Here is a 16,852-nt window from a genome sequence, read left to right as displayed (position 1 = left end):
CTCCCTTTTACTTTTTTTTCCTTTCCTTTAGAAAAATTTCATGTGATATCATATGTCTGTCTCCCCAGGAGGGAAGAGGAAAATACCACCGATCATAGGTGCTTCACAGGGCTGTTAAGAGTATTTGAATTAGGCTGGTTAACTAAAACAAGGTACTGGCAAGTGGTTGGTGTTTGGTTCCTTTTGCCACAGGCACAGAAGAGAGTAAGGTCACCAGAAAGTAAGCCTTGAATAAGGTAAATGACTACATATGCCAAAGAGTGAGCAGAACAAAAAGAGCTCACTGAAAGACTTCCCGGGCATTGCAGTAACCATGGTGGCCTGTGGCCTGGGCAGCAATGGGAATTAGGATATCTGATAGCCTGTGGCCGCTAACAGGATATGTCCTTTCTTCATTCCCTACCAGGGCATTATTGCTGAGTACAACAAAATCAATGGCATCAAAGAGGATGATGACACAGAGAAATTCAAGGAAGCCATAGTGAAATTTCACAAGCTGTTTGGGATGCCGGAAGAAGAGAAATTAGTGAACTACTACTCCTGCAGTTACTGGAAGGGGAAGGTTCCCCGTCAGGGCTGGGTGTATCTCAGCATCAATCACCTTTGCTTTTACTCTTTTCTCATGGGCAGGGAAGGTATGTTTTCAGTGGAATGGTAATTTGTGCATCTAAAAATGGTTAGGAAATCTCCTGTAGCTTGTTACTTTTCACATGCTGATCTCTGAGGGTACAAAGACACTGCTGAGAAAAAGAGAAGCAGGGAGCAGTTCCCTGATTTGTCACGCTGCTTAACTGTGTGCTTGTTCCCTTGTTTGTTTGGTCTTTCTCAAAGTAGTCCTCTGTAAAACAGTGTTTGGCATTGCCCAGGGACATGGTTCACCTCAGGAGCTATGCCCAAAAGGGAATAGGGACAAGATCACACCAGTTCTGGCTTTCTCTTCTGCTCTTACACAATCCTCAAGTACTACTCTGGCAGACTTTGCGGCCTTAAATGACACATCTACATTTGTACAACACCAGAACATCAGAAAGGTTTCAGAGGAGGCCCAGAATAAAGAACTGCACAGTGTGGATGCAACTAGTCTGCTGTACGGGGAGTTAATTCAAAGCACAGTGGAGGTGAACAATTCAGCAGTATTTGGTTATGGGCAATGGATCAGTATCAGTCCTGGGATTTAGCCCCGGCTTTAAGGACACCACCTGGATTGGTGTTGGGAGAAAAGCTGAGGTTCTGTCATGGCTGTAATATTTGCAACTTTATACTGTGTAAAAATAACACAAGCCTGTCTGGTGTGTTTAGACTGTGTTTCTTTGCTTCCATAGGAAAAGAGGACATCAGAGTCTGAGCCAGTGCGGTGACAATGATAAGTCATGTTAGCTCGCCTAGTTTTGTAATGCTTGTGTGGTGTTCTGTAAATAAAGGAAATGACATTTAAACTCTTTCATCTGCTGTTTGTCAGGTGATAGTGGTTTGTTTGTACAAGCTTGGTCTATTTATGCTGTGCTCCCAACTTTTCAAGGTGCAAGAAAAAGTCAGCTGAATGCATTTTATAGGAAAAGGAAGCTAAAAGCTCCTGAATATGCTCATTTTTATACTGAATCTTGTTTTTTTTTTGTTTTCTCCCATTCAGCAAAGTTAGTTATCCGTTGGGTTGATATCACTCAGCTTGAGAAGAATGCTACACTGCTCTTCCCTGACATGATCAAAGTGAGCACAAGGTCAAGTGAACATTTCTTCTCAGTATTCCTTAATATCGGTGAGACGTTTAAACTAATGGAACAGCTTGCAAACATAGCTATGCGACAGCTTTTGGACAATGAGGGATTTGAACAAGACAGGTCATTACCCAAACTGAAAAAGAAATCCCCCAAAAAAGTATCTGCTCTAAAAAGGTAGGTAGCGCTGGCTCTTACTCCTCTCTTCCTTCTCAGTCCTTTTACTTGCAGGATTTTGTCCAAAACTTTTCTAATGTTGAGGCCATTTACTGTTACTCCAAAGGGAATGATTGAATCCAGCAGAGGCAAAATGTGAATAATTGTTTAAATATAATTACTTGGTATCTGGTTGAAATAGGAAATGGAAAATACTTGAATATGAGCATGCTGCAAAAATGGACTTACTTGAGCCAAATGCATTTTGCTGTCTGTTTTAAGGCCATTTTATGTCAGTGGGGGAAGGTAATAAAATGATTAATGTGTTATTAAGAATTGTGCCTAGCATTCATACTTGGTCTTATCACTGGAATTGAGAAATGACTCTAGATTATTCATTCTATCTAGAATGTAGTTTAGGTAACAGTGATACAAAAATTGACAAAATTTTAAGAGATGAAAAGTTGTCTGGAAAACATTTCTTCTTCTTTTATATCATACTTCAGCTTGTTAGTTTCTGTTTCATTTTTTCTTCATATGTTGTTCATGTTAGTTTACCATACAGAATTATAGCAAGTGCTTGTTTATATTTCTCATTACTTAGTGACATCTGACATACGTTATATCACATTTGTTTGTCCTTACTGTTGAGTGTTTGCACTGAATGCATTATCAAGACTAAGCCTTGAAATTGTTAACAAACTCTAACCTCAGGGATTCCATAATGTTCATAAATAAGCCTCAGGGAAGCATTACTAAGCAAAAACTGGATTCACTGTACATATTTTCAGAAAGTAGGGCTGAATATGAAAAGCTCACTGAGTCTTTCCTCTCTCTGAGAAGTAAAGATAAATGTCTGAGTCATTCATGGCAGACTTTTTTTTTAATGTAGTTTTAGAACCTTTTAAAAGTGAAGACTGTATCTCCACTATATGCAAATTATTTCCAACTTTTTGCTCTACAGTCCTTGCTTAGCTGAGTTATATGTTGCAGGTAACCTGCAATGATTTGCATAAAATACATCTTAAAATGTATTATATATTCCCTAAACCAAGAATATGTTTCTGTGGGGTTTTTTTTTAGGGATCTTGATGCCAGAGCAAAGAGTGAGAGATACCGCGCGTTGTTCCGACTTCCCAAGGATGAGAAATTAGATGGACACACAGACTGTACTCTTTGGACTCCATTCAATAAAATGCATATTTTGGGTCAGATGTTTGTTTCTACAAACTACATTTGCTTTACTAGTAAAGAAGAGAACTTGTGCAGCCTTATTATCCCTCTTCGAGAGGTAAATATTTGTATTTTTAAATTTATAGGACAAGTAATAGATTGATATCTTACTACATATTTCAGCCTAACTTTGAATTTTTTTATTTTGGTGTGGATTTTTTACTATTATTTGTATTTTGTTTGTTTTTGTTGATTATTTTTGGAGACAAGTCTCTTTTCATACTTTTAATCTCTCGTGAGCATGCCGTTCTGATGTGTTCTAAGTAATATTTAATGATTGTGTATCTTAGTTCACAGTTCCTGGTACTAAAGTTCACACAGAGTTCTTTCCCTCAGTTTTCATAACCCTTGTGAGTTCTTCCTCTTTCATAATTTGTATTCTGATTTACAGCCCAATTTTACATTTCTTGTGCCTCATAGGGAGGAGTGGAGGGTGAAATTTCTTAGACTGATGAGTGGAAATTCTGTTATAGAATCTGTTAGATAAGATTGGCTTTTGTCAGATGTATAAAGAGTCATAATCCTGAAGTTTTGAATTGCCTCTTCACATAGGCTTCCAATTGTTTATTCATGTGTGTGGAAAATATTTTGCCAGTATTTTTCAAATCGGTGTGTTTCCCTTTTTAAAACTGGTTACTTAAAGCAGATCATCAGTTAGAAGGGTTTGTTTGATGCAATAAAAAATAATTATCTTGGGGAGTTTTTTTTTTACGGTTGACTTGATTTGTGGCTTATTGGAAAATTGTGTTAAGTAAGTTTTGGAAGGAGTAGCAAAGCTGGTGTAACCAAGGACAGTTTGGCTTGACTGAAGAACCATGGAATATTTCAAGGCACTGTTCTCCCCCACAAATGATTAAAACAGGTAGTTGTTCAGAAACTTTGAAGTACAGCTTCTCAGCAGCTTGTTGCAACGACTTTGGTTATTTGGGATGAGACATTCAATTATGGTTGCACTGTTTGTCTGAAGATCCATGGGAATGGCAGTCCTGCAGGTAAAGTGGTGGAGGAGGAGTCAAAGTCTTCATTTAGCAGGGCCCCTTTTCCTGGATGCAGATTCAGCAAGTGCTTTTGATAGCCACAGTCACAGCAGCACGGGATTCAGAGCAGCTCTGAAGCTTTAAGAGACACAAGTAGCTGAAGGAATAAGTTCTTCTGTGAGAACAGCTTTAAGTCCAAACACGAGCAAGGAGAACAGTAAACCAGGGGGTAGTGCCAGTCCTCAGAACAACTGCTCAGTACCATTAGTAATTCAAGGAAAGCCTTCTATTTAATTAAAGCTTTGGGTTAAACCCTAAGTTAATTCCAGTGTTCTGTGATATCCTGGAGGTGTTTTGACAGATGAGACAATAGCAAAGCATTGATTCCAAAATTATGATGGGGAAAGATGTTTTTCAGTGGCTGACTGCGGTGCTCACTGCACCTTCAGCAGGCACCCTCTCCAAGACAAAGCACTTCAGATATGTGTGTGTCTCCACTGAATAGGAAATAAGTGGATATCAGCTCTCATTACAGCAGAGCTATAATTAAACTTGCTGTAATATTGTCTGTCCTGTGCCTTTAGAACTTGTCTGTCTTTTGTGCTGACTGTGCGCGAGCAGTTTTAAAGTGGAACAGAGAATGTAGGGAACACTTCTTAGCTAACCTCAATATGCTATTAGTGAAGTCCTTTAAGTTAACAAATAGCTAGTAGATTTGTCGTTAACAGAAACGTAAAAGGAAGCGGGGAGAACAGAGAAGTGGTTTAGCACCTGAGCGGTGCACTGCAGTCTTTAAATCTTCAAAGAGTATGCATGAAATATGGTTACCCTGTCCATTTAGCTAGAGAGCTATTAATATTACAGTACTCATGTCTTACCATTGATTTCTGTTTTTAAAAGGGTTAGAGGAGCAAAAGTAAAAGTCCTAGCAAAATTAAATGTGCCACCTTCTATTCTGAAGGCAGTAAGTCAGTTTTCGTTACCTAAGAAATCATCTAAAGTCATAAAAGCAGTGGTTAAAAGTATTTACAATTTTGATTTGTGTTTTGTTCAATGCATGAACTGCACAAACTTGATGGATTAATATGTTTTTAAGGCTGATAGTTGGTGATGTTTAGGACACACAACTGTTAAATAATTCATCAGCAGTGTATGTATGTATGATTTATCCCTGAGATTTCTTTGTGTAAATGTGCATTACCAAAATCTCAGGGAACTCATTTCCTGTACTCAGTAGATTGTGGTATGAGTCCTGTTTACAGGTTGGAGTTCAGTTAGATTAGTGACCATTTCCCTAACAACTGAAGGCCAAACAGAAGCCTCCACTTCACAGGGTTAGATATTTTCCTTTGTACGGGAAGACATGGGGTTAATTTCCCTTTGTTGCAAGTTCCTGTGTACTGTGAAAATACAGTTAAAACAACACTATGCAACTGTTTTCACAGTGTGCAACTATAATACAGTTGAACAGGAGCATCATCTCAAAAATGGTTTATTCACATGTACTGGCAGTAAAAGATAGGCCAAGGTTTCTGTGGATTCAGCCTGTGCTGAAGATGTTAGGAAGCAGGAGAGGGATTTGGAAAAAAGCTGATAGATTTGTATCCCGTACATGAAATTTTGTTTCACTGATTCTTTTAAAATAGGGCCTGAGGAAAATCAGCTGAGTAGTGCAGGAGAGCTTTTATAGAAAATGTACTGAAACCAGTTGTTTGAAGGATTACAGCCTTCATCTTTCAGGCTTGTAAGCCCTTGTAGCAAACCATGTTTTCTGACAAAGGGGTGTCCATAGGGATTTGATATAAGGGTGGAAGGAGCATGTGTTTATTGTAGTAAGATGGTTTCCTAGAGCAAGCAGCTTGATTAACTAAAGATCTTAAGCTGTAGCAACTGTTTCTTCCTAGGTGACAATAGTGGAAAAGGCAGACAGCTCCAGCGTGCTGCCCAGCCCACTGTCAATCAGCACGAAAAACAGAATGACATTCCTCTTTGCCAACTTGAAAGACAGAGACTTCCTTGTACAGAGGATCTCGGACTTTCTGCAACAAACCACTTCAAAAATATACTTGGATAAAAATATTTCTGGAAGCTATATCAGCTCAGATGATGAGGTATGTGAAGGAACATGAATAATTTACTAGGAGGGGATTTTAACTGGTGTGGGGAGAGGAAACACCTTCAAGTTTTTGCAAAGGTAAACCTTTAGGCACAGAAATGTGACCTCTTCTGTGTTAATGCCTTTGAGCTGAAGTGTTGAAATTTGTCAGTTAGGATATCTATTTTTTCATGTTAAACCTAAGAGAAATCATCACTGCTGACTAAGAGCTGCACTAATTCTTGCTGCTACATTCTGAAATTATGGTGTATCTTGTTGGAAAGTGTCATAGTTAATTAACTGGATAATTGAATAATACTTTTAATATCTATTTACTTGTCCAACTCAAATGTAATTCTGGAATTTTAATAATTTGAAGAAATTATCAGTTGGCATGAAACTCCTTTTATTCAAGACTTTAGGTGCTAAATCCCATCTTTTGATTCTTCTGAAAACAGTGTCTGAGCTGAGCAGGTTTACGTGTGCACTGCTAGTGAACTTTGGCACATTTGACCTAGCAGGAAAACAGCAGTCCTGTCCTGAACATCAAATTACCCTATTCTGAACCACCTCTTTATATATGTGTGTGCAAAGTAAATGGTTCTTAAAAGATGATTAGATACACTTTTCTTAGGTGCTTTGAATGTCAGGCCTTCTGCTGAATTCCAGTTTTTATGAATAAATTCAAATGCTTCATATAACAACCTCATCAGTTCTGTTTAAACCCAGCCAAGTATAGTAATTCAGATCTCAAAGTAGAAAGGGTGGTGTATCATTTTGGTATCATGTAGATAGACGTCATGTTCCAAGTCTGTCCTAAGCCATATCTTGGTACTGTCCTGAGGAGCCTTACCCTGTTTGCCATGTATGTCTTAAAAGAATTTTTTTAATGGCTTTGTTGATGGTGAGATATAATCACTGTGGTGTTGTATACCAGAGCACATAGGCATGTATAGTGCTGGAACTTTTGCTGTAAGTGGATCTAAATATTCTACCTATTGAATTATAAACAAACTAATTGTAAGCCTTTACTACAATCTGTAATATGACTACATATCTAGATCTGCATGACTGCTACTTGCAATTTCAGGCATTTGGTGTGAACTGCTCCGTGAGATTTTACTGTGATGCAGCTTCAAAGCAGTTTGAGAAGTCAGAAAATCCTTTTTCTTCAAAATACTTTTCTCCCAAATCACAATCTAACAGGTTATGATGTTGACAGAGTGAGGGAGCTGGTTAAATTACCCTGGGCTACTTAGGGTTAACATTACCCTAGCAGTTCTAGATCTAGAATTTGGTTGTGTTTCAGGAGAGCTATTGAGAAACTGGAAGCTACTTCATTATTCTCTACTGGTTTAATTTCTGCTGCCACGTGTTTTTGTTAACTGCAAGCATGTATAAATTTTTAAGTGAAGTGAAGTATACCGTCCAGACACTGGCTCATCTTTATGCCTGTATTGCTTGTGACTGCTTTCTACAGGTGTTCACAAGGTCAAGTAGTTTAATTTCTGCCAGCCCTCACAAAAGCCTGAGCTCTGAGTCGGAGGGAGAGCGCCAATTCAACCTCAATGATAACGGCATTCCAACAGCAACTCAGGCTTTAATGACCATGTATCGGCGCAGGTCACCCGAGGAGTTCAACCCCAAGCTGGTAAAACACACCTCTGAGTGCTCCACATGACTGAAAAGGCTGTTAAATTATGTTTGCCTGAAAACCCATTGTTTCTGACCCTGCTAGACAGTTTAGAAGAGGCAGTATTTTTCACAGAAGTAAAGGCTTGAACGTGTTGTTGTTTTACCAATACAAATAACTTGACTACATAAAGGCAAAGTTGGATGTCAATCAAGGAGAGGTTGTATTCCTGCTCTTAAGTGTAACTGCTTCCCTTAACAGCAAGGTCTACTGGCACAGAAACTAGGTAATGGGAGGAGGCAGCCAATTAAGAAGGTAACTGGACTGTAGCCAAGTTACTTCTTGCTCACTTGGAAGGTTAGGATATTGCAGGCTTTTTAGCACTCAAGATTTTAGTGGGTCAGAGTGTTAGAAAGAGAAGCTGCCTCTTTATGCCTGCCTTTCTTTGCTTGTAGGCCAAGGAGTTCCTGAAGGAGCAGGCCTGGAAAATTCACTTTGCTGAATATGGCCAAGGGGTGTGTATGTATCGCACAGAGAAAACCAGAGACCTTGTGCTCAAGGGCATTCCAGAAAGCATGAGAGGGGAACTCTGGCTGCTCTTTTCAGGTAGGTTTTTGTTTGAATGTGTCTGTGGGATATAAGCAAAAGCATGAGGGAAGCAAGGATTTCAAAGATGATTAAAGGTGCACATAATAAGTGTCTGGAAATATTTGGAGTAAGTAAGGCTATGATTGTTAGCGGGCGCCAGACAAGTTGAGACCAGATTTCTGTTCAGACTGGCAAATACCCTTTCTCAAGCAGGCTTAAGAACATAATTAAGGAACATAACATAATTAAGGAAGAACATATGAAAAGCAGAACACACACTCTGTAACCAGAAGCCAGTAGTCTAAGGGCCTTCTAGATGTTCAGTAACCACCAGCAAACCTAATTCCCATTTATTTAATAATTTCTGGATCCAGTAAGCTCTTGGTCTTCACAGCAATTGTTGCAAAGAATTTCAAAGTTTAGGCATGTGGCATGGAAGCACTATCTTTTCTTTCGTTGATAATTAAAAAAAGCTAGTCTAACATTTTATTAGGTGCTTCTGTTATGCGATAAGTGGTGAGAAAATACTTGTCTGGGATTCTGTGCCATAAAGCATTCTCTAGATCTGTGTCCACTTAAACATTTTCTCTTTGAAGTTGAAGAATTTTATTAATAGTCATATGGAAATCAATCCTACCTCAGGCTTTCTTCATAACCTATCACCAGATGCCTTCTTTAGCTCTACCCTTCCCAAGACAGTTACCACAGCTACTCACACCACTTACAATATGAGCACATGAAGGCCTTTATCTGATCCCCTAATGATGCGTTCAAGTTAGTTTTCTGTTTCTTCCCTAGTAATACACAGTCACGTACATTTTCTCTTTGCTGCTGGGCACTAAAGGCAACGTTTTCCGAAGATACACATAGGAATGCACAGCTCTGTTTTGTGTCCTATTAACAGCTAGTTTTCACTAATTTTCACTGTGTATCTATAATTCATATTTTCTATGTAGAGTACTTTGTGCTACTGACACTTGATTTTCATTTCCAGAGAAGTTGTAAAGTCAGTAGTGAAATTTCATAGCTGCTCTGAGCTGAGTGTAGTGGTATGCCTAAAGCTGAGTGCCCTGCCCAAGATGACAGAGTCATTTTCAGAAGTAGGAATAGAACTCATGAGTTTCTGTCTCCTGCTTTTGGCTGACGTATCATACTCTCTGCAACCAAACATTAATCTACTCTGTCCTCAGGGCAAGGAGCTTTCTCAGAGACAAGTTTTGAGTTATTTAAGATAACCAAACCCACAGCCAGCTGCAGAGGGAGCTCATGATACCATGTGACTGCACAGTTGGTTTGTTCTTCATGCCTCCTGTTTTGTTCTGCCTGAGAGAGGTTTTAACCTCATTATAAAAGTGCCTGTAGAGAAGACAGGAAGGGGTGATAATCACCAAGGCACATCCTTTTTATTCTGTAATCACCTTTAAAAAGATAATATTTTCATATTTGCTTTCGAAGTGCTTGGTGACATTCGGAATGGAAGGCGAGCAGATCATTGTGTTTGGAATACTGTACCTGCTAAACCTTCTGTTTTTTCCTGGTTTTGATATTGTTCTCCTACTCTTAGGAGCCATTAATGAAATGGCCACTCATCCTGGCTATTATGAGGACCTAGTGGAGAAATCCATGGGAAAATACAATCTTGCTACAGAAGAGATAGAGAGGGATCTGCACCGCTCCCTTCCAGAGCACCCTGCATTCCAGAATGAGATGGGTATTGCTGCTTTGAGGAGAGTCTTGACAGCTTATGCTTTCAGAAATCCAAACATAGGATACTGTCAGGTAATTGAAATGCCCTGGACTCCTTCAGTTGCTGGAATTGCAGTTCTTTCCTTGCAGTCCTGTTTCTTCAGACCTGCGTGTGTTTGGCTGGGTGAAGCACAGTGGAGTGTGGATGGTGCTGTGAGCTCACGCCTCAGTGCTGCAGAGAGGCAGGAATGCTGAGGCCAGAGGGATGTCACACAAGGACCTGCTCAACAGCAGTATTAGCAGCACATGTTGAGAGATGTTTTCTGTAAGCTTATTTTCTGCTCATAAATCTAAAAACTGGACAGGTGATAACTGACCTGTCTACAGAAAATGACAATGGACCTTGAAGAAAGGCTGTTTTCTTATTAACAAAAAATCCCCTCAAAACCAAAACACTTTGTGGTCAGCCTTAAATTTTTATCTATTTTTAGCTATCCATCTTATAGCGAATTATTATTCAATGTATTAGTTATAACCCTCCAGAACCTCCTTTCCTCTTTCGGTGATACCATGCCATCATTCAAAACAATGAAAAGAAACAAAAACAACCAAAAAACCAAGCAAAAAGCCCCCAGACGCCTGGCAAAAAATAATGCATCCTAGGAGATATCACTGTGAGTCCCAACCATCTATCTGTGGAGTTAATGCTGACCCCAGTACATGGTTATGAGCTTCTTATGCCCATAATTCAAGTCACTTTAGTTTCTGTTCCTAAATCATTCCTTGTTACTATATAATTTTGGCTTATCACTTGGGCCTTTTTTTGCCTTCCTACCTACTTTTGCAAAGAGGAAATTAAATTCATTAGTATTAAGAAGCCTGATTAGTGTCTGACTGTTAAGACTTTTAGATGCAACATGAGTAAGTGCAAGCAGTTCTGACAGATGCCATCATAACTTATTTAGTAACACGTGTGGCACTAAGTAATAGCTACAACATTTGTAAAGATTATTTAGCAGAGGAGCAGTAGAAGGACATTTCAGATCTGGTCCCTAAAGCTGTCACAGTAATTAATAACCTTGAGATTTGGTTCAGCTGCATTGAGAATTCAGGTACATCATTGGTGCTGTGGGAGGTGTTTTGGCTGCACCAGACCCAGATTCCCCAAGAGCACCTATGGCAGAATATCAGTAGCAGTGTAACAGGGATGTTTGACCTGAGTCAGCCTTGATTAGGAAGAAAAATGTTGATTCCTTAAAAAAAAATCTGCAACACAAACCCAACCAACCCAAAAACCCACAAAAAAAGTCCCAGTGAAACAACAACAAGAACAAAACTAAAGAAAAACCGTACGATTTTTTGTGATTTGAGGCTTTCTTAAGCCTTTCTTTGAGCACTGGGAAACACTGCTGTTTTTACAGGGAAGTACTTGTACAGTTTGGGATCTGCAGGGAGAGATGCAGCTAATTTCCTAACCACTTATCTGCCTAGGTACAGTGCTAGATATTGAATAATTTTATTTCCCTTTTTTTTAGGCTATGAATATTGTCACTTCAGTGCTCCTCCTTTATGCAAAAGAGGAGGAAGCTTTCTGGCTGCTGGTGGCTCTGTGTGAGCGTATGCTGCCTGACTACTACAACACAAGAGTTGTTGGTATGCTATGGGGACATTTTTGAAATGGCATCACAAAAAAAAAGAAGAACCAAATTAACTGTTTATCATAGAACTGTTCAGTTTATCATGGAATCTGTTTTTACTGTATCTCACAAATACTTGAGATACTCACCCTTAGAAATTATTCTTCCTGGCCTGGTTAAAATACTGATGTTATGGTATGGGAATGTATAATATGGGGTTCTCTTGAGGTAAATCTAAACCCTCACAGTCACCCTGGCCTCATTCAACAGGTGATGCTGAGGTCTTACTCCAATTAGAATTGGTAATATCAGGCCGCTATTTAACTTCTGCTGGTGCTAAACCAAATGAATCCTTTTTTTATTCATTATGGATTTTATAATTAAAACTTATTACAGTTCAGTTAGTATGTATAACTCAGTGGTGTAATGGAATATGTTACTCATTTGAAAGTGAGAAAATGTGCATAAGCACCATGCAGAATATTCTTATTAATCAGAAAAAATAGTTGTTTGGTTTTTTTTTTTTCTCCCTTTAATGACAATATCTCAGTTGCTCCTGAATTAATTCAACCTTATTTGTCTTCAACAGGAGCATTGGTGGATCAGGGTGTCTTTGAAGAGCTGGCTCGTGACTACATTCCACAGCTTTATGACTGCATGCAGGACTTGGGTGTGATCTCCACCATCTCCCTGTCCTGGTTCCTCACTCTTTTCCTCAGTGTAATGCCATTTGAAAGTGCAGTGGTAGTTGTGGATTGTTTCTTCTGTGAAGGAATAAAGGTGATATTTCAGTTAGCACTCGCTGTCCTCGAAGCTAATGTAGACAAGCTGCTTAACTGTAAAGATGATGGAGAAGCCATGACAGTCTTGGGAAGGTATTTATTACAGAAAATTAAGTATCATGTTTGGTGGGTTTTTTTGCTTGCTCTTTCTGTCTTGTATTCTATGTTGAAACACTAAAGTTAAACTAGTACCATATAGGTAAATCTTTTACATGCTTGTAGTCCCCTTTCATCCACATAAGGTAGTCCTTATATTGTTTTAAAATAATGCTAAGTGACCAAAAAGATATAAAATCTTCTTTCAAGATATTCAAATAAACTTCCCAAACCTGGTTATAGAAATTTAACTTGATTTATTATTTTAGTGGATTACGTGAGTTTTGTTAGTTCAACCTGCTACCTTTTAAATGTTACTAATAAAAAGCCTTGATGCCAAGGAAATCTGGTTTGGGAATAGACTAAGTAGGACTCAGAAGAATTAGGTAGGCTCTTGAACTATTAGATTTCAGTGAAAATAGGATGATGATAGAGTGGCTTGAGTCATTTAACCAGAACTAATGCTGCTGAGCGTAACCTCTGATTTTCTTGTGCTTGGTAGCAGTGTTTAGTTTTCAAGATGCTGCTGGAACTTTGGATTCTTTTTTTCATAACAAATTTCAGTAGTATCACCTTAACTCTTCGTAGAGAAATTGCTTGATTGCTTTTACATGTAATAATCAATGTGATGTTAACCCTCAGAAGGGAGGGCCTACAGATTTACCTTGGGTTTCTCATTTCTTTATTTTTTCTTCCCCACCAGATATTTGGACAGCGTAACTAATAAGGACAGCACTCTTCCTCCCATTCCTCATCTTCACTCCCTGCTCAGTGATGATGTAGAGCCTTATCCTGAGGTGGATATCTTCAGGCTAATCAGGTCTTCCTATGAGGTAGGATAAAATTTCTTAACAAGAACTTGCCACGGCACACAACTTCTTGTTTCGCAGAGGAATTTGATACTCTGTAGTTTGGCTTTGCTTGAAATGGAAAGAACATAAAAGAAATGCAGACTCATCTGAGAAGGCTGAAATGGAGCAAGAAAGAGGAGTTAAGACTTTCTTCTTCTTTTAACCAAAACTTATAACTGGAGCTCTTTCATAGAGAAGTCTGAGGCCTCAAAAGGAGAGCAGCCCACAAGCAAAACGTGATTTACAAACAAAAGGCTGAACTTTTAATTTGAAAAGAGTTCATTCTCATTTAAGCTTTTTTGCGCTTCTCCAGACTGAAATAGTACTGAAATCTGTGTGATTTCAGAAGAGCTTTCTATTACCGGTGAAACTTTGTTTCTTTTGCCTTTGGTTTTCTTAAAAGTGCTGATTGTGACCATATATTCTCTACTATCACCAAAGCTAAAAAAAAAATTGGAGTGAAAGGAGCTGGTAATAACTAGTATCTTTTAAAGCACAGGACAAAGCCTGCAAAACCAACTAAAATCTGCAGACTGTTTTAATTGTCCTTATATTAAAAAAAAAAAAAAACAAACAAAAAACCAAAAAGCCATCAGATAAAATGTCTCTGATGGTTACACTGACATAGCCATATTTCATAAAAATTAGGGAAAAACTGTAAAGATTTTTTTCTCCTTAATTTCCAATATTCCCTTCCATTGACATGTGGGGTAAATGAGTAACTTTAATTCAGGAGGTTGATTTACACCTTAGCAAAGGCACAGCTTGCTCAAAGGCACTTCCATTAATGCCTGTAAATGTCTGTAACCCCCCCTTACTTGAACATACCACAGTTAATAAGGAAGCAGGCAGTCCTCTGTGTATTCTGTGCTGAAGAGAAAAGTGTGTCAGGGTAGATGGACATTTGGTAGATGTCAGAATGGCCAGCAAGGCCTTTATCTGAAGTTGTGTTTCCCTTGCATTTTTCCATTTTCCTCATCATGAAGACTGCTTGCATTGGCTTAACTGCTCTAAGATGAATAACCTGAGTCTGTGCAGAGCTAGTCTGTCTTTTTGGGGCTTCTGCAGCACAGAACCTTGTCCTCCTTCTCGGTAAATAACCAACTGCACTTCAGTGTAATTAGGCAAAACAAGTAGCATGGGGAATGAGGAACCGTGAGGAAAGCAGGAGCTGGTTGCAAAGAGAGAATTAGTTTCAAGGGAGTTGCTGTTAATTCATTTATTTTAAAAAAACCCCAACAATTCTTTAGTAAACTATTAAGATTCAAAATAGTAAACTATTAGGATTCAAAAGCACAACATCTGTTACATTTCTTGCTTAGTTATGTGCAGTCAGGGCTGAGAAGTCACTGCTAGCTTTGTTACAGCTCCAAAGAATGAAATATCAACTAAATGAGCATATTTTTGTTATTTTTTAGAATTTAAACTGCTAAGAGTACTTGCTGGATAACCATCTATTCCTAATCTTGTAGACATTAATAGTTTAAAAATAATAGGGAGACCTACAGCTGAAGAACATGTGAGGTTTTTTTGAAGACCTTTGCCTTCCCTCAAGCATACACATACCACCCCCAAGGAGAGGGAAAAACCTTGTCCCTTCCAGATTGTCCTGTGATATTTGTCATGGAAATGTGATGAGTCTGAGAACTTGATGGCACTGGCAAAGGCACAATATTTGAATTGTTTTATGAAGACCTGCTTTCCATCATGCTCTGACACTGTCCAGCTCTTAGGTAATCATGTCAGATGCGTATATGAGAAGTCTTCAGTGAAAGTTGAAGGGATGCAGAAGAATTTCTTGGTAAATAGGTGATTAGCAGTTGTCTCTGCCATGATATTGAGCAGACTTTCTACTTTCAAAGGAGATACCCTCTTCAAATAAGAGAATATACATAGCAAGTGCATTTTACGCTGCCAGTACTTTCTTAATTTACTGAAAATGGTTTTTAGTAAAGAAACTCTTATCCTTTCATTCAATTTTGCATTTAATTCAGAAGCCATAGATCCTGGTGTCATAATAATTATAGTAGAAGTGACTGAAATAATGCATAATACTGCAGTTTTGAAAGCCTGTGCATAACTCACTAGCTGTCTGTGGAGTGTAGGCTCATAATCAGAGCTGTTACGTGTTTAACTCATTTAATTTGTGTGTTAGCTAATTAGGAAAGAAAATAGGTCTTCAACACTTTAGCTGTGTGTACAGTGGTATCTGGATCTTTTTTACTTTTAACTAAAGAGCTGACACTGAAAGGTCTGTGCTGTGGAAAGGTTTGATACAATTTTGACTTTGAAGAAGTGGCATTCTTCCACCAACTCCTTGTACAGTTTGAGACTTAGCATGGGCAAAGGACCATCCCCAGAAGGAAATCTCCTGCAACCTTCCTTCTTTGTAGACAACGTGAGGTTTAGTTTTGTGGATGTGAACAGACCTTGTCTGGCCTCCGGACCAGTGAATAAACTCTGATTACTGGAATAGCTGTGGCCTCAGAGCCACAAAAGATCTGCCTTCTCAAGGCTTTGTGACCTCTGTGATGCTTGATATTCGTGACTGTTTATCTACATTCCATTTTTGTCAAAAGGCTTCTCTATTTGAAACGTGCTCACAAGTACATGAAGCATCTTTTTACTTCCCAGGTATATCAACACCTTTAAACACCATTTATCTATAAAGGTGAACACCTTTATAGATAAATGCAGCTTTAGCATTCATTTCATTTTACAAGAATGTGCCAGCATATTTATGACCTGCTTATGTAGATGCACTTGCACTGGAAATATAATTTCATCTTGTATGAAAGTGTGTCATGCCATCCCTTTATGCTTTACACGTGGTATAGCATTATTACTCCTGCTGATCATCTGTGTGGATTTTGGATGGCAAGAAACTTCTACTTATAATACTTCTACAAAAATAGATCTTAGGGCTTAGGCATTCCTCTACATACGAAAACATGGAATACTATTCCATGTTTTCCCCCATGAGGCTTTTAAAATATGTGCAGGAGCTCCCTGACACCGTTATGTGCATTATGAAGAAAACTTCTGAAAATAAGACTTGGGTACTAAAAGGAATATTTTGCTAGTGGAAATTGCATTCTTGCTGCTTGGTTTCAGATCCTCAGAATGTAAGGACTGCTGTACTATCTCAGCCATTAGAGAGAGATCTAGTTAGTTTAATATCCTCTTTCTGTTCTGATAATGAGACATTCCAGCTCAAGCTGAAATAAAACTCTGCAGGAGGACTTAGGAAACAAACTATTCACAGAGATTTTCCAAACAAGAAATTTCTAACTTCTGAGATTACAGTTTGAAATAAGAGAGTTTGAAATGGAATAAAGACCTTTCAAATTAAAATAAGTTCTTGGGAAAAATAAAATCCAGTGATATATTCCTAAAGTCTTTG

At 38.5% G+C, this 16,852-nt stretch overlaps 1 protein-coding gene across 2 annotated transcripts in view; it reads left to right on the top strand.

Moving 5' to 3' along the window:
• The window catches only part of TBC1D9 (TBC1 domain family member 9), a 48,030-nt gene that overhangs the window by 20,245 nt on the left and 10,933 nt on the right, over positions 1-16,852 (top strand). For both annotated transcript variants that reach the window (XM_066186430.1, XM_066186429.1), the window contains exons 4-13: positions 407-635; positions 1,631-1,892; positions 2,955-3,162; positions 5,986-6,192; positions 7,657-7,827; positions 8,265-8,415; positions 9,962-10,176; positions 11,619-11,736; positions 12,310-12,595; positions 13,302-13,431. In XM_066186430.1, the coding sequence (XP_066042527.1) occupies positions 407-635; positions 1,631-1,892; positions 2,955-3,162; positions 5,986-6,192; positions 7,657-7,827; positions 8,265-8,415; positions 9,962-10,176; positions 11,619-11,736; positions 12,310-12,595; positions 13,302-13,431 (1,977 nt within the window). The remainder of the gene's footprint in view (positions 1-406; positions 636-1,630; positions 1,893-2,954; positions 3,163-5,985; positions 6,193-7,656; positions 7,828-8,264; positions 8,416-9,961; positions 10,177-11,618; positions 11,737-12,309; positions 12,596-13,301; positions 13,432-16,852) is intronic.

This window comes from Chamaea fasciata, unplaced genomic scaffold (genome assembly GCF_029207755.1).
Source record: "Chamaea fasciata isolate MVZ Bird 193981 ecotype frontalis unplaced genomic scaffold, bChaFas1.0.hap1 SCAF_6, whole genome shotgun sequence".
NCBI classification, from domain to species: domain Eukaryota; kingdom Metazoa; phylum Chordata; class Aves; order Passeriformes; family Sylviidae; genus Chamaea; species Chamaea fasciata.
The sequence above is the reverse complement of the archived record's forward strand: the minus strand, read 5'-3'. Positions and strand labels throughout refer to the sequence as shown.